Here is a 19,133-nt window from a genome sequence, read left to right as displayed (position 1 = left end):
CACCTCAGTATCACGTGTGAAATATCTACTGCGGTCCCTGTAAACGAAAGATGAATTTCCATTTAAAGCGTGTTTAGTTTTCGCGTTTGAAAGTTGACGCCGACCGAAAACTAGGGTTATGCCAATTTGATCTATTCAAGACCCTCTTTGTAATACAGGTGGTAAAGCGGTTGAATACTTAAATTCGTTTATTGCTATTTCATATATTCTTTGGTGGTAGATGCAATGCTTGTGAAATGCAATACCAAGGATGGAAAATATCTTCAGACCGTACTTTCAGGCTTACTGATTCCATGCAAGACTGAACCTTATATTGTCCATATAAAGTTTGTATGAGTTTAAAAGGACATGTATTTGAAATAACTAAGCATAAATTTGATATAACTACTTATAGGCTAATTACAAACTGCAAAAAGCTAATGCTACAACACCTTTACTACAATATCTAATAACTAAGCCTGTTTGTTTTACTTGGCACCGACTTCAAAATTATAAAATCTTTGTATAATTATTTTTCACTTTTTAGTTCGTTGTTAGAAGTCGGTTTTTCTTTTTGTTAAAAATAAATTTATATTTATTTTCTTTTATTATAGTTTAAGAATTATATACATTTTCACATACATTTTCATTTATATTTTTTCAGAGTGCGGCGTAACAGCAATGCGGCCTCGACCAGAAACCCGTATAATGGGTGGTCAAGACTCCTCACTCGGACGGTGGCCGTGGCAGGCTTCTGTTCGAAGAAATTCATTTTTCGGCTTCGACTCCAATCATAGATGTGGTGGAGCTATCATCAATGAAGGCTGGATCGCGACTGCTGGACACTGTGTCGATGAGTAAGATTTAATGGAACTGCTTGGAGAAATATGTGAAATTTCTTCAAGTAGTTTCACTTTAGTCGTAATCATTTATACGTATCGTTATACTTGATAGTATTATTATTAATAATAATAAATGTTAGTAAGCGATATTAATCTGTAAAAGTAGCGTTTATCTGCCCAATAATAGAATACAGCGAACTCAGGAACCTAGTATAATAACACTCCATTCTCCGTTTTTCGACATATTATATGTGATACTAGCGACCCCCTTGCGGCTTCGCCCGCTTTAACTACTGGATTATTCATGTAATGTATGTTTGCAAAGCACTTAAGATAATGTGAAAATTAATTAAACCCTAATGCAATCCGCATTTTTGTAGTTTTAATAAGAATTTTCCAATTGTTTTACACAGCAAGGATTTTTTAGTAGGTACCGTAATTTTAAATCTGTGCTACTAATCTTTTCAAGTACTTATTAAAATATATTTAATGACTATTTTTAGATAGTTAAATGACTATTTTTAAACGGAAGAAATTATAAACAAAAGCCCACCTACTAATAACTACTACAAAAAATATATCGCGCTGAAATAATACATTCAACTCTAATTATCCAATACGTGCAAACGCATCTAAATCTTCGTTGCTATAAAGGCAGGCGGGTTTTTTTTTTGCTTGTGGTTAATGCTGAAGAGGGTATTCTGTCCCTGATGAAAAGCAAGCACTACGTGGCTGCCTGTGAGGAAAATTAAATAGAATGCATCGGCCGGGAATCAAACACGGGCCGCCCGCGTGGCAGGCGAGCATTCTACCACTGAACCACCGATGCGTGTAAGGCAGGCGGGCGCGGCGGACGCATGGCGAGTGGCGAGCCGTTTCGCAGCAAGGATTTTTTGATATTGTAACAACTTCTAAAGTACTTATTAAAATGAAAAACAGTAAAGACACTTTTGATCTACATTAAATGGCCAACGTAACTAATATACTTATTTATATGCTGAGAGTAAGGGATAAGTAAAACTTGAGTCGATACTGCTGAAGTGTCAACGACGTGATGTGTCAACAATTAAATGCGTTTTTCTCTTAAACTATTCGCAATTTCGAAATTGTGTAAAACGCAAATTTTATCTTCGTTTAACGTAGAAAATTAATAAAGTATTTTAAAGGATAAGGATTAATACCATTATGGAAAAATATCCCTCACAATAAAAAATATATTGAAATTATTATTTTTAGACAGAAATATGATCACTACACGTTATCCTTAAAAGATAAAAATATGCTCTCGCGGACTTTTTTGTAGATCTCATTAAGAGGAACAATACTCCAGTACATTTTTTTCATGTAGTACTTACCATTAAAGCAGCGCATGCGCGAAAGTGTCTCAGCGGGTAGGACTTTATTCATATTTTTCGTATTTATGTTAATTTACATAAGAATGTACAAATAATAAACTATATATAAACCTTCTACGAAAAATACTCGACCTAATGGTGAAAACCGCAATAAAATCCGTTGGGTGGTTTAGAAGAAGAAGAGTTAGAAACAACAGACAGACACGAAAAGCGACTTTGTTTTATAAGATATAGGATGTGTCCTTGCGTGTTGAGTGGCTTCTTAGCGGGGCGAGGCAATGAAAATATTACACTTGTGCCACTGCGCCACTATGGCCTCTCAAAGGTTTTATAATTGTAAACATTTATTGTAAAATATTGTCCACAGCCTCCTAACATCTCAAATAAGGGTGCGCGTTGGAGAATACGACTTTTCATCAAAATCAGCACAGTACCCATACGTAGAACGAGGTGTTGCGCGGAAAGCGGTTCATCCTAAATATAATTTCTATACTTACGAATATGATTTGGCACTAGTGAAGCTGGACTCACCCGTGCAGTACGCGCCTCATATATCCCCTATATGCTTGCCGGCAAATGACGATCTGCTGGTGGGGGAGAATGCTACTGTGACAGGTTGGGGAAGGCTTTCTGAAGGTGGTGTGCTGCCATCTGTTTTACAAGAGGTATATATTTTTTTTGTTGTGTAATAATAATATTAAAAATCCTTTTTTGACGGTGGGAAAAGGGTCCAAGCCATCGGTGGCTAGGGCTCCAGAGAGAGGAACCTCCTCACAATACGTACCGTCTCAAATAATAATACAATTACCTGATACTATTTTTATATATAATTTCAGGTCCAAGTACCTATAGTATCAAATGATCAATGCAAATCAATGTTTCTTCGAGCTGGACGTCACGAGTTTATCCCGGACATTTTCCTTTGTGCGGGACACGAGGGAGGAGGACATGATTCGTGTCAAGGGGATTCAGGAGGACCTTTACAGGTACTTGCAGTGATTTTAGCTTCACGCTGTATCCCGCACATAGCAATTCTGCAGACTGATTGCGCGTTGGCAAAACTCAACGCCATGTTTCGTTAGGAGAGCAGGAAATGAAAAGATCACATATTTCATTTCTTCAAGTGAGAATCGAATCCAGTCGCAGTTGCAGAACCGCGTACAATCGCACGCTTGTGCCCCTACGCCACACCTGGCCTACGATGGAGTGTTCTAAACGTTAAAAAAATATCTTAATTTGATCGATGTCAACTTTAACTTTAAGATTATCATTAAATTCGAATTTTACGGTCATATTGACTATTATTATATTTATTTACACTTTTAACGACTTTCTGTAAACGCGGTAATCAATGAATTAAAGTTTTGAAATCAGACGGAAAAATGGATAGCGGAGTGTCTTGACACTACCTTCCCTGTTATATACGACATAAAGCTTTAAGCAAAAAACATATATACCTATTCGTGCACCTAGGCGCTATAAAGTTATTTCACCTATCTATTCAATTATTCTTTAATAAACCGAATGAAATGAAATTGTTAATTTTTAAACGAATCACGACATAGCATATATTTTTTATTCCAATTTAATTTATAACGAAGCTTTATTAAAAGTGCCAGTATTGTATTTTTTAATATCATCAGATCTTTTGTATAATCAAATTTATACGATATTATTTAATTTCATACTTATAAAAATTTTCCGTTTTCATTTAAAATAAATATTTCAATTTATATTTTTTTGTGCTTGGTTCACAATAAATTAAATATTTTTTAGATTCTCTTTTAATGGGCTACGAAATGGTTAACAACTAAGTTCCCAAGTTCCCTCTGCCTCTCTGCTACGTGCTGATAATGGCGTGAAGCTAAAAATAATTGTTTATAAATAGGCCTTTGCTTGAAACATTATTATAAGTATAAAAAAAGCATGAGGTTTTTCCGTATTCCAAGGCACGCAGAGACAACTTAGTGTTAAATATAATACCCCAAGTGGGGATCGAACCCGTAAATCATATTTACGGTCAGACGCTGTTCTTCTGCGCGAGGGCGGCTTATAACAATTAAGAAGCACATTTTCATTGTAGTAGTAGTGGAAACTTGGAGTAAATGCAATGATACTAGAAATTTGGAACTGAAAAAGCTCATTTGTGGATAAGCTTAACGGAAGACAGTAACGGCATCTGAAGCTAAATATGATTTTAGTTTGTTCATTAAGCTTAATAATGTTAATGAAAAGATCGTTATATGGATACATTTTGGCATTAGATGTTAATATTATATTAGAAAAACTAATAGGATAAAAACGACAGTTTTAACACAAAAAAGAACTAAATACTAATACTTTCGAACTTTAGCTATATTTGAAACAAAGTGACTTTACTAACGGAACCTTGCTTACTACTGGCAGAAATTGAATCCACTATTGTCATATTTAAATAATATAGTCGTAGGGAGGCAGAACTTTTAAAGGTTAAATTTTAAAAAAATCAATAATAAATAAAAAAATATTGTCGTACGTTCAAAAAACTTTAAAAACAACACAAAACAATACACAAACTTATAACGACGATAGTTTATCCAAGAAATTCAAACTAAGTAAAAGTTTTTCCTAATTCCAGGTCAAAGGGAAGGATCAAAGATACTTCTTAGCGGGGATAATAAGTTGGGGCATAGGATGTGGTGAGGCCAACTTGCCGGGAGTTTGCACGAGAATATCTAAGTTCGTCCCTTGGATCCTGCAAACCGTGAACTCCTAACAATGTTCATATTTTTAACATGTTTTTAAGTGTTATTTCATACTAAGGAAATATGGGAAAATGTTAATATTTCAATAGTATAACAGTGTAGTGTGAGTGTTTTAGTGGTTGACATTATGGACAGTGATTTTAGTACAGTAATTAAAAATAATGAATATGAAGAATTAATACATATATATATACATAAAATAGACATTTCTGATGAAACGATAATAATTATGACTAATTCGGGAAACGTTAATATTAAAAATATTTTTGTTTCCTGTAACTTATAATACAATTTAAAATTCGATCCTCTGGTACATTTTATCTATAAATAACTTTAATCTGCCTAGAGAACAGTTATCATAATATAACGGGCAGAAAGGCAGAAAGGGCAGAAAATACGTAAAGAAAAAATAACACGTATTGCCAATTTGGTGATGAATCAACCCACATATTACAAATTTTATTATTAATCATATTTTTTCTTATTATTTGATGAATTTGGTCTCTTATTGTTTTTTTTTATTTAACTACTTCTTTATTGTTTATTGTTTCAACGGTGTAAAGTGCGGGTTGACTCTCTCCACCATCATTTATTTATAAAATGTCAAACGAATAACGACCCAATTTAATGGATTTCAATGAGTTACCTTCAAAAATGTTGATTGATTTCAACGTTTTCTGAGGCGTTTTATTAACGGAGCAGTCCACCTGGAGCTGAACAGAACTTGTCGTGCGAGATTCTGTATCATTATTGCTTATTAGAGGTGATTTTTCTAAAATTACAGATTATTACTTATATATTTCTTTAATTACTTTAGTTCGGAAACAATACAAAATATGCATATTTAAGTAATATTCTGTAATAATAATTCAGGCTTGGACTTTAATAAACGCCCTTAAATACACAGCTTGTTTTCCAAACAATGTAATTACTTATATTGCACAATTATATGACACAATATCGAAGCTCTGTGTAAATACAATCATATTACATCCAATAATTTTATATTGTAACGAATTTATTAAATACTACTTTAATTTTAAATTAAATGTTTGTGCAACCAATTATTGTTGATTAAGTGTTATAATATATACAAAATAAACTATAAACAGTATATTTATAATTTATACTTAATTTATTATTTATTTTTTGTCTAAATTTTGTAGATATTTGTATAATGCAGCAAATATATTTTGTATTAAATTTAGATATAAGTGTTTTTTGTATACAATATTCGAACTTTAAAAGTTAGTATTAAATTGCCTTAACTGGAAATTGAATCTGCTACCTTAACGTCATTTAATGATTTTATTTCCATCATAATTATTTTACATGTAAATAAGTCTTGCCGTAGTTGCTTATTTTATTATACAGTATTATTTATATATATTTGTTTTCTGCTTCGTTTTGTTTATGTAAATAGTTATGTATTACTTTTTTTTAATTTTAAGTTTTTTATGTAATTTAAGAATTTAAGCTCAAAAATATTACAGAATAAGTCACTTTTGTATGATATTTGTATGTTAGTTTGACAAAAATGTGAGCATTACCAAATCACAGTTTGTTATATTCAATATAATAATATGTATATAAATGATAGACGCGAGTGACGATCGATAAATAGATAAATATAAAATTGATGTTCACAGGAAAATACAAATTTATAAAATTATATACTTTCTTAAGAGTCTTAAAATATAAATTTAGTTCTCAAAAAGATTTTAAAATTCCGTATTACTAAAGAATTTAAAAATTAAATGAAGATAACGCATTTTAATTCTAAAACTACTTTTGCTTTAATTATAAAGCCAACCCATCATAAGAATGAATAAGCTGCCCGATTGATATTATATTATATTTTTTGTAATAATGCTTAATAATTACTTAACCGCAATTAATAACAGACTAAGAAAAACTAATTTACCAATATATAATCAAGTTTAAGCAAAATCCAAAAACAAAACTAATAGTAACCTAAAAAAAAGTGTTAAAAATACTGTTAACGAATAAACGATCGTCTCTCAAATATAATAAGTATGTAACTCGAGTGATGTTTAAATTACATAATTTTAATATAATATTATACATAAATATACTAAAATAATAATACTAATATGTAATATTTAAATTTTGTTTGAATGAATAGTTTATGATGACGTTGAAATGTTGTTCGTTTGCACAGTAATTTTGTTAATTAAATATTGAATTGAAATATCGTCAATTATTTATACCCTTTGTCCATTAATTATCGTGCTATATAATGAAATGTTCACTCAATTATGTTGGAAATCGGATTATTTTACTTAAATCGTAAAATAATCAACGATTTGAGCGTCATCGACTGGCGCATGGCTATCGGATTCTAAAGTGGGTATGTAATATTAATTAACCTTTATAAATATTGTGTTTTTTTTTTTTCAGCTCGTGCATGTAGCTGAGTAGGCACAGGGGATCTTAAGTTAAGATATTCCGTTCCGCACTTACTGTTGAATTTTATCTTGTTGCCAGAGCGAGGAAATGTAAATATTAAAAATTAATAATTCATACGACCGGTGGGACGACCCCCTGGCAGATGGACCGACGACATAAAGAGGTTGGGCGGAAGCGGATGGGTCCGAAGAGCTGATCTAAGTGTGGTGGCGAGAATTGGTCCAGCAGTGGACAAAAGATGGCTGTTAATGATGATGATGATGATGATGAATAATTCATTCCCCCGAATGGGGATCAAACCCACACGTCGTGTTTACATTCACACGCTTGTGTCTCGTTTGATATTGTTTTAATATTATTGTCAAATATTAGATTTTTTATATGCGTATATATGTATATTTCGCATATTGAAATAATTATTTCTTTATCGTTGTAAGTATCATATGAAAAAATTATCGAAACTTGTTCGAGGTCCCATTGTTAATGTTACCCGAACGAATCAAAGTTACCCAGATTGACTGTATAGAAAATAGTAAAATTAAAAATCGTTAAGAAATTCGTAAAAGAAGAATAACACATCCCTTTAGGATGATTAGCTGAAATGTTTAAAGAGAAATTTAAAAGATAATTTTTTTTTTCTCATAATTCAGTTACATCAAAATTATCACCGTTTTATGAACAAAAAAAACTCAAAATATGTCACATTATTAACAGAACTCTCAGATAATACTTCTCAACCATATCTGTTGATACAAAGCTAATGAGACCTTGTTAGCTGAAATCCAATATTTCATTACGTATCCATAACAGGCGAATACGCTAATTGTTGATTATTAATTTCTAGCATAGCTGCGGTCAACAAATTAGATTCTGCATCGAATTCCTGACTGGAACATTCCGATTCAGCCATTAGATGTGAGGGCCGTTTATACGATATCGTATCTTGTTTTTTTTTATATTTAGGTAGCTTTCACGTTTTTCAATAAATACTAAAGAAAGCTATAAAATACATGATTACCTTAAACTTAACGCCATTGTTTTGTGTAATTAAATAAGGAAGATAAAATTTTTCTCATTTATAAAATTGTTTCTTGAATCAGTTAAGGTGGAATAGCTTCAAATGAAAGCTTCAAATTCAGCTTAAATAAAAAATGAATTTGAAAGAGTGTCTAAACACTAAGTTGCCTACGCGCACTTTTGTTTTTAGGTTCACGATATTTTTAGCAGGATGCAAGATTGGCGGAACTCAACGCCACGCTTTGCTCCGTTGCCAGAGAGAGGAACTGAAAATATAAAATATGTCAATTCCCTATTTACTAATATATTATAACTAAATTTATAACTTCCCACAGCCTATCCTGCTAAGTGCGGGATATAAATAATACTTTTTTTTAAGTGGGAATTGTTCAGTACATAATGAAAATATTAAATTATAATAAAAATACACTAAAATTATATATATAAAATAAACATTTTACGCATATCGTAGATGGAAACGTAACAAAAATATAGGTCAAGTTGGAGATAAAAGAGAATTCAAAATTAAATTATCAAAGAAATATTTTTCTATATAGCTATAAAAACATGTTCAAATTAAAATGATAGGCATGTCCTCAATTGTAATAACGTAATCATAACTGGGACTTTTATTAGGCCTTAAGATTTATATGGAACCTTATATAATTTTAACAATGTATGTACTTGTTTTGCCTACTCTGTTAAATGAAAAAAACTGAGGAAATACAATAAAAGAAATCAAGCATTTATATTTAAATTGCATGTTATATGAAAAATTTATTGTTGTTGTTTGTTCACGTGCAAATAATATATGTTTACATATAAGCAAAACTTTATGATACATCTATTAAATAATTCACAAAAAATAGGTAAAATAAAACATATAAACACATTGCATAAAAAATTTAGTAAAAAAATATTACAAGTAATAATAGCTAAAATAATATACAGCTCTATTTACATACTTAATTACATTCCACGTCCACACATGCAACATGCTACGGCCAACACATGCCGAAAATTTGCATCAGTATTAAAAACCACGACTGAAAATTCTCTACAGATTTATCATAGTTCAAAAAAATATAGCCTCTGTACCACGTGGATACAACGCAGTCGTAATAAAAAAGTATTACTTTTTTAAAATCACTATTACACTTCTCAAACCCAGGATGTATTGCGGAAGGAGTGTTCTTACACTGAACACTGTTTAACTTAACATCGTAGACGGCTATTGAACGAGTCACAGGAACTCTGGGTACACCAAATTCTATATCCAAAATCCACGAGACGTTTTCACTTACACTAGGTAATTTACAAAATTCATCTATTATGGCATTCGGATCAATATTCAGCATTCTTGCTGGTGGAAACAGTTCTTTGGATAACGTTAAGTAAAATTCAACTGGATCTTTTTCAGTTTCATCTATAGTTGCTTCTGCCGTTTCTTCAGGTATTGCAACTACTTCTTTATAATCTTCTAAATAATGTTCTACTTCTTGTATATGTGACGGTTTTAATCCATCATATACATTTGTATACACTTCTGGACTAAGATCTGTATATATATTTGGAGTGACATTAGTATATACATCTGTAGTAACACTAGTATATCCATTTAGAGCAGGATTATTGTATAAATCTGGAATAACGTTACTATATGCACCTGGAGATATATTACAATATACATCAGTAGTGGTACTGTACGCATCTGGAGTAACATCTAAAATGGTGTTCGTCACAGACTCTGGAACGACGGTGTAAGGGCATATTGGTGTTAATACTTGAGGTGATACAATTGCTACAGGTATATGTGGTACAGGTGAAGTATAAGGAGTTTGAACTTGCAGTGCATTTGTTAACGGATTCCATTCATTAAAAATAAGCGGTATATTATATGCTTGTGGAATTTGGTAGTGCGTATAATACGTCGCCATTTCTGAACAAAATAAACTCCTTCTTCTTCTTTCGATTTTGCTATTTTTTTATTAAATTTCCTTTTGGTAGGCAAATTTTTACTTTACTTTCTTCAGTTTCATATTTGTTGTCTCCTAAAGACTTAAAGATTATAGCGATTCATGCCTGAAAAGAAGAAAATTATATTATTTGTAGCAAAATATAGATAAATCTTTCAAATTAAGAATTCCCTGTGCGGATATAGCTTTATACGTCTTTCTAACCTAAATTGACAAAATTTGCTTTTATCTATTTTATGTTAGGTATATTATATAATATTTGATATTCTTTTTTACATTATTAAAAAATATAGGTAATATAGACAGCATCCATAATAAAACATACTGAATGTTATTATTTTAATATTAGTTATAAATAAAATGTACTTACTTTTAAATATATCCATGCCATTTAACTAATTCTAGTCAATGTACTGTCGTCGTGTTTAACATTAATAAAAAAATAATACAATGCAACCACTTATACTACTGCACAATTTTTATATAAAATGTGGGTAATTGAGTAAAAAGTTGACATTTTCTAACGTAAAATATAATATTATTGTCTATGATAAAATGAATTATATTTTACAGATTTTGGACAATTTTGAAGATTAATTTTCATAAGAAGCCTTCGTGGGGCAAGGGCACAGTCTAATTGTAAGCGCGACGATTGTGGGTTCGATTATCGGCTTGAGGAACGAGTTTTCATTCTATTTTTAAAAAACAACAACAAAATCAACAAAACTTATTGTTGCTTAAAAATATTTCTGTAAAGGTCTAGGTACCAAAACTATCCTTATTTCAAATATTGGAATACAGAATGACAATATTAGAACTTATTAAAACATAAATATTTATTATATAATACAATAGAAGTCATTATTTGAGACAAGTGCAATTGTCTATATCGACCTTCCATGCAAGTACAGTCGACTATTGGTTTAAATTGATAAAAACGTTCAATCCATAATAGTACTTACGAGATCCAACATAAAGGCTATATTACCTTAGTGTGTCTAAGTGGTAATAGTTTGTGGTGGACTTTATTCTTTAAAAGAATTTCCTCTGCTGCAAATTGCTTCCCGACGACTGCTCGTAACGACTTTATTGTGCACATTTCATTCAATGTGTGGATGAGCCCTAACTGGAACCAGCTCTCTGTAGGTAATGATCAATTATTTATTGATTCATAATAAGTTGACTTTGGTTATTCTCTTTCCTTATGCATGTTATAAAATAATAATGTATTTTTTTAAGTATATCTTATATCTTCAGTCAGAACATTAAGAGAGGATTCACACTATAGTGCCAATAATTAAAAATATTCTTATATGAAAAATAATAGAAAACATTCGTATGAATATTTTCTATTATTTAGAACTTTAGTATTAAAGGTTTGGTCAAATTATGGTCCAATAATTTAAAATATTTCTTATCCAAAATCAAACCGAGAACGAATCGTGACCGACACACTATAGTTAATGTGCCCTAAGATTAATGTTTTTTAAATTTTTTGCTCACAAGCAATTTTGTTATATGTACTCATATTTTATTTATATAAAACATATATTTAATATATAAAATTACATTATAAATATCATCAGTAAAATAACAGGAAGGGGATTTACGTAAAGTAATTTGAGTTCTATCATATGGGAAATCTAGGAAATAAATAAAGAATCAAAGTAGTAACTAGGGTTCGTCTCTGGAGGCTTCGAGGTGATTTCCAGAAAGGTATTTCAACTTTTCCTTTTACACAAGTCTAAACTAAATATTCTATTGAATAGCACGCACGTTCACATAATATAAAATTAATACGTTTTATTAATAGTTTTGAATGATAAAAGAGATTGCAGTAACAAAAAAAAACTTATACGTAATTCCATTCTTCAATACTATCCAAGTTATTATGGTATAAAATATGCCCTGCTGGGTTCAAGCACATACCGTTCTTTTTTTTAGAATTATAGCCAGGTTTACATTTAATAAGAAAAAAACAAATATCTGGTTTTTAAAGATAGTAGGTAATCCAAACGAGTTAACCTCGCAATTATATTCGTCTTGTATTAAAATATTACTCAGATACATATTAATACTAACATTACTTAGAGAACAAAATAAAAAAAAAATCCGTAATTCAATTTGTAAGGTTAAACAGATTAGTAAGAATTTATTTTAATAAAAAATGAATAGTATATTTAACAATATTTCAAATATTCAAAAACTTAGCCTTCAAAGGATAGTACTCTCAAATAAATTATTATCCTAAAGCAATTTCAACAATAAAATCTTCAAATTAAATTGTAAACGAACGAACAGCGCTAAAAGTATAATTTACAATTTAATTATAAAATGTAATTTGGGATAAAGTTGAAATAATCCTTATTTCGTTGAAAAATATCTGTAGCACTCATATTAAAGTCTCCTTTGACTGTTCGGAGCGTGCGAGACCGCTCACCGCGGTTTTAATGTTCGATAGTATAAAATATAAGAAATGGCGATATTACTTTACAATTACTATTACATTACTAAATACAATTACTAGCGGCTCGTGGTTTCACCCGCGTGAACTATGTTATTATTAATTTCTGTCTCCATGGCTACGTCCTAGTGACGTCTATGCGAAATTTGAAACTCCTAGCATTTGTAGTAACGAAGTTTCATACAAACTTTCGACCCCAAAACAACCTCTTAGAAGTCGAATATTGCAAATTCCCGTCTTAGCGAGCACCTACGTCCTATAAGTTACTCCTATGCAAAATTTGAGATTCCTAGTACTTAGTACCGAGTTTCTGAGATTTCGTGATGAGTGAGTGACCTTTCGATTTTACATATATAGATAGATTTCACGTCGACGGCATGTTTGTTTAAATGAAAATAATGGAACGGCCTTGAAAAAATGGAATGAATGCTTTAAATAATACTTCTTTTAGTTCCCTTACACTCTCTAAATATTTTTTTGAAGCCCTTACATATAAAAACGGCAATGCATTTAATATTCTTAATTCTTAAAATAAATAAAAAATATCTGTGTACGAGTATATTAATATTGTTTAAATAGATGGATGATTTTGAACAAATGGATGAATTCAATACTATTATAGATACTACTCTAAGAAATATAAAATACAGAGTAAATAGATTGAATTTATTGTCAAACATTCCATCTTCTATGCCCTTTATAAATATAGTCATTACATGTTTAGTGATGAAACTTGCTACCATAGCGAGATAATGAAAGTAATTCATTCCCCAGGGGTAAATCGAATAGATAATAATTGTGATTATAGTCAACCTCAATAAAACATATTTTTTAATGTGGAACACGGATTGTAATTTGAATATTTTTTTTTTGTTAAAATTCTCTATGCCTTGTAAATAATATATCTAATCTATATATATAAAAGGACTTGTCCTCACTGACTGAGGTATGACGCGCGCACAGCCGTAACCGCTAATGGTAGAAACGTGAAATTTGGACAGATATTTACTTTCGTAATCTGGACATCCACTAAGAAGGAATTTTGAAAAATTTTAACCCTAAAGGGGTGAAATAAGGGTTCAAAGTTTGTATGGAAAAAAAATGAAATCGGCACCGATATTTATAAAATTTGAAATTTAAATTTTTAAAAGTATTTAATTGAACACGTGTTTCATCGTTTTCTGAAATTCTTCCTCTAAGGGTGCATATAAGGGGTTGAAAGTTTGTATGGAAAAATCTTATGGCCACCGCCACCGATTATTATAAAATTTTAAATTCGGACTCTTAAAAATATTTAACTGAAGATGTGTTTCATGGTTTTCCAGAACTCACCCCCTAAGGGTGCAAATAAGGGGTTGAAAGTTTGTATGGGAAAATTCTTAAATCGCCACTGATTTTTATAAAATTTGATATTTAGACTCTTAAAAATATTTAATTGAACATACGTTTCATGGTTTTCTAGAATTTACCCCCTAAGGGTGCAAATAAGGGGTTGAAAGCTTGTATGGAAGAATCTTAAAATCGCCACCGATTTTTATAAACTTTGAAATTTAGACTCTTAAAAATATTTCATTAAACACATATTTCTTGGGTTATTAGAATTCACCCTTAAATACGCTAGCGAAGCTGCGCGCGTCCGCTAGTAATAAATAAATATTATACAATATACAATGACAATAATTTATGTCATAACAAAAACGAATTTCCAAAAAAAAATAAAAAGAAACGTTAAAAAATTATATAACACCTATATATTGTACCACACAATTACGACTTCAATTGTTCGTACGTTCTTTGTCCCTCGCGTTAGTTTGCTAAAAAACAAAGAGTTTCGACCATCTTTAAACTTGGAAAATACTTGGGTGGAACACGTCGGGTTCTTTTTGGTTACCACAAAATAAAATGTATCAAACACAAGTAAAATAGCTTCTTGCAGGTAAACTATTTTTTGTTGATAAAAACTTGAAATTGTTTGTAAATGGTTTACTTTAATTATTATTATTGCCAAGTTGAGAAGATAGATTTATACATGACTGTTCTGGGTTCAATTCGCACTTGTTACAATTTTAAGGTATAAAATGTGCATTTTCTTATATTTTAGACTTTGAATTATGATTTTCAGATCATAAGTTTTCTAGACAAAAATACCTGAAAGCCGTCAGTGGAGTGATGAATCACTAATATCTGTATCAAATACATACATAATATATCAACTGAGACCTTTCACAAAAAGGACGTAGCTAGATTTTATATTTCAGCAGCTATGAAAATGACACAAAAGCAATTGGTTTCGAGTCCTATGTAAATCCTAGGGTTAACGTACTGAGATATAACAATATTATTATACATTCAGATGATAGACGTGATATGTGATTTACGTGACGTGAAGCGAGTGAAAATGGATAATAGAAATAGTAATAGCAAATTCTATTCATATATTTTGCCGAATATCTTAAAAAATCTGTCAAAAAAATCTATCTTAGTCTTTTCATTTGTTCAATTTTAAAAACAAATCACTTTTAACCGACTTAACAAAGGATCAGTTTCACATTTGTGTACGTGATATTTTTATTATCCCAACAAATGGCACGTAATGCCTCAAGAATTTAGCGGAAAGTGGGAAACGAAAGTGTCATAATGAGAACGGAGTGTTTTAACAATAGGCTCATAGGTTCCCTTATATATTTTATAAAGTAACTATAGATTTACGAAATTGCTTTCAACTAAATTGTAATATACAAAAACAATTATATATTTAAACCACATTAGACGCAATTAGTAAATGTCTTTCTTGTGTTTACAAATTAATAGATTGTTTGCAATTAATGTTATATTGCGTTAGCTACGACAGCTTTATTGATTCATCGTTTTTTTACCTCACGCTGTACCTACCCCGTGGAACGTAGTATTAAGACAAAATTTCCATTTTCCTCATAATTTTCGAGATATTTAGAACAACACGCGCTTTGTCTTGTTACAAGAGCGAGAAATTGAAAATAATTCATTCCTCGGTGTGGGAATCAACACGCAATGCCTCCAGAATTCGACGGAAAGTCGGGAACGCCCCAAGGTTCCCCCTGCCTACCCTTCTATATGCGGGATACAGCGTGAACCTATAATAAAAAAAACCTTTCTATTCACGATCCACTTAAAAACGCTCAAAGCTCGCCAATAGATCTCATCTAACCACAGCACGTGAGCTTAAAAGCTCGGTCAGTCTGTAAGTATAGCTTGGAGTGCTCGATAGTGTGCTTGAGCTCGAGTGGGCTATTCTAAAGTTTATCTTTTTTACAGGATTGTACTAGATAGCACAATGTAGGTTATTACTCGAGGGGAAGTGAATGGAATTCATTTTGTACTTAATTCTAAGTTTATAGTTTGTTTTATTAAATTACTATGAATATACTTAGAATATGAGAATGTTTTATTATAATTATTTGAATTAGTAACTTTGTTAATAATGCACCTAAGTGTCTATAATATAATTAAAATTGCTAAAATTGAATATTTGTTTACACAATCATTAAATTTCTTTCTTTAAATTAATCCGTAAGCAAATATATTTCATAACACATTACCATTATAAAACAACGACCGTAAGATAACCGTCTAACTAAGTTCAAATAGTACAAAGTATCATTTGCGGTTAAAAAGTTAACCAACAGTTAACCAAAAACTACTGAAACGTCTAATAATAAAAGCTTCATACAAAAACTTGGTTCGTTTAGAAGTTCACTACCTGATACAAAGCACGTTCAAAAAGTCAAACGTCATAAAACTTTTGGAAGACCACCTTCATTTTGAATTCTTCGCGCATAGAATAGTGGAAATAACATTGAAGAGTACTAACTTTAATAAGTAATAAAAACTTACGTAATATTATTATATAGTTTTTTAGTTTTGTGATCTTATGGTATCTTTTTCTTAATTTCACACGCTGTCCCGCATCTGCAACAACAGAGGCGGGTATAGCAGAAATCAGCAAATTGCGTGTTGCGTGGCGGAATTCAACGCCGCCCATGGTCTATTTACCAGAGGGAGAAAATGAAAATAATTCATTCTCACGAGTAGAAATCGAAATTTATCTTATTGTAATCTTCGCATTTACTGTGGGAGACCATAATTATTTTTGTTATAATTACAAAATAAATTAAATGAAATAAAAATCAAATCACGCTGTATCATGCAGGGTAAGCAGAAGGAACACAGTGTTAAGACACTCCTTTCCCCCCTTTCTGTCGAATTTTTCGACGCTAGCGTATTGAGTGGCGGATTTCAACTGAATAATAATTCATTCCCTCGAGTGGGATTTAAATAAAATTAAATATTACATATTTTATAATGACGTGTAAATTTTCTTAAGTGAATTTATTATCTTAATGTTCATATTTTAAGCACACTTAGTTACTCTTATAGTATTTACGCCCAACTAAACTGAACCAGTATGTAAATACCTATTATTTTTGTTTAAACAATTATAAGCAGCTGGCTTTTTCTCACACAGCAGAACCGAGCCCACAACCATTTTATATTAGTGATGCTGTCCCATTGCGCCATGATGGCGTTAATTATTATTTACAAAATTATATCGAAGATAATAAATATAAGTATTATCAGCTTATTAGTTTGTTAGGCAAATGCAGGAATATATAAGACCAGATCGCTATTTGATCTATGAAATCCATCTCGTGGGACTACCTATAATATAAGATTATAAGAATTGTATAAGTGTATGAAGTAATCACTCGGTCGTATTAAATGAAAAGGCGTAACCGATGATTTAACTTGTCTTCCGTCTTAGTCTAATGTGAGAGTGTGTGGTTCAACCGACCAGCAAAATATTAAGGAAATCTTTTTACAATCTGTTACAGCTTTGCACGGTGTCCCTCATATAGCAGGTTTCCTCAACCTAGTGTTAAGACACTCTGTTCTCCATTACCGCCCTATTTTCTACATATTGTGTGTTAAGTAGCGGAACTCACCGCCAGCGCCGCTTTGTCCTGTTTTAGGTTCAGTTCCTACCTATTCCACCACTTAACTCGCAATTTTTTTTAATTACGCGCGAAGAACGAGGATGAGATCCCTAAATATTAATTTCTTTGTGGCTATCCTACAAATCTGTATTAAATCCGTGATAAAAAATATTACATTTTGGATGTTTCATTCTGAATTGTGTCAGATTAATTCAGTAAAAATATTTAATCTACGGCTTCGTCAAATTCTAAATGTCATCTCAGCAGATAGAAACAATTTGTTTACAGCAATTATCCCAAACATTCTGTTTTGTATTTAAATATTTTTTTTTATTGAAAAATCTGATATAATTTATATTTCATATAATATAATTTATGATGGTTTCTTTGTTAATATTTCTTTGAGAGTGAAAATGTTTTCAACAATGGCGATGTCGCTGAGTTTTTATGTTGGAATATTAATTGTAAAATGGCTAATGGTGGTTCGTGTATTGTTCTGTAGATAGAAACTGGTTCAGCTTTGCTGTAGGCCTTTTTACAAAATAAGTATAATACTAGATTTATTTGTTTATTTTTCATTTTATTTTCATTTGATGAACATTTTTATATTGTAAAATATTTTAACGACAAATATAAACATAAATCTACATATTATGTGTATAAGATTTTTTGTTTTTTTTTTGTTTAGCTTTACGCTGTATCCCATACATAGAAGGGTAGGCAGAAGGAGTCTAGAAACCTAGTGTTAAGACACTCCGTTCTCCACTTTCCGTCGTATTCTCGAGGCATTGCTTGTTGAGTGGGAGAACTGACGACATTTTGACCTCTGCTTTTCGCCCGATTCGGCTTTGTGTGTTGACTGGCGTAAATCAACAATGCGCTTTGTCTCGCCATAGACGGGAAATAAAAATCATTCCCTCGAGTGGGAATTAAGCCCACAATCATCGCGTTTCTAGTTCGATGTTTTTCCACAATAACAAACTATTTGTATACTTTTTTAACATTTAGTCATCCATGTTTGGACTTTCTCTAGGTTTTCCTAAGTATCTTCACTTTTTGTGTCGGCTTTATCGATCATCGATACCTGGCCATTACCTGGTCATTATTACCTGGTCATTAGATTGGAAGACCTAATTCTGTGGTGCTATAAGTTTCATACAATAAGACAAACAAAATTTTACAAGGTTATACAGAATGATAGTATATTTTTTAAAAACTTAAACCTTACTTAAAATTGACTATAAAATTTATACATAAAATAAAATGTAGTATCAACCCATATAAACTACATGTACAAACAAGTACCAACTAAGGTGCTTGTTTAAACAACTTTTCTGTGCAGCAGAAAAGGAT

General features: G+C 31.1%; 2 protein-coding genes across 3 annotated transcripts in view; one reads left to right on the top strand and one right to left on the bottom strand.

Annotated features, from left to right (window-relative positions):
• The window catches only part of Sb (serine proteinase stubble), a 98,693-nt gene extending 91,574 nt beyond the window's left edge, over positions 1-7,119 (top strand). For both annotated transcript variants that reach the window (XM_085201997.1, XM_085201996.1), the window contains exons 7-10: positions 644-836; positions 2,544-2,841; positions 3,013-3,162; positions 4,794-7,119. In XM_085201997.1, coding sequence (XP_085058123.1) covers positions 644-836; positions 2,544-2,841; positions 3,013-3,162; positions 4,794-4,931 — 779 coding nt within the window. In that variant the 3' untranslated portion in view covers positions 4,932-7,119. The remainder of the gene's footprint in view (positions 1-643; positions 837-2,543; positions 2,842-3,012; positions 3,163-4,793) is intronic.
• Positions 7,120-9,255: 2,136 nt separating this feature from the next.
• LOC146529151 (uncharacterized) lies at positions 9,256-10,866 on the bottom strand. The gene is made up of 2 exons (XM_085202003.1): positions 10,714-10,866; positions 9,256-10,449 (listed from the first exon to the last, which is right to left on the bottom strand). Exon 2 carries the CDS (start codon positions 10,302-10,304, stop codon positions 9,366-9,368), a length of 939 nt encoding a protein of 312 aa, XP_085058129.1. The 5' UTR covers positions 10,305-10,449; positions 10,714-10,866; the 3' UTR covers positions 9,256-9,365.
• Between the last annotated feature and the right edge of the window lie 8,267 nt (positions 10,867-19,133).

This window comes from Heliconius melpomene, chromosome 18, assembly GCF_056956725.1.
Source record: "Heliconius melpomene rosina isolate 202511_hmr_F chromosome 18, ASM5695672v1, whole genome shotgun sequence".
NCBI classification, from domain to species: Eukaryota; Metazoa; Arthropoda; class Insecta; order Lepidoptera; family Nymphalidae; genus Heliconius; species Heliconius melpomene.
This window is presented reverse-complemented; position numbering and strand designations above follow the sequence as displayed.

Excerpts from the sequence above, each read along its gene's own strand:
- LOC146529151 (XM_085202003.1), bottom strand. The coding sequence starts at position 10,304 with ATGGCGACGTATTATACGCACTACCAAATTCCACAAGCATATAATATA.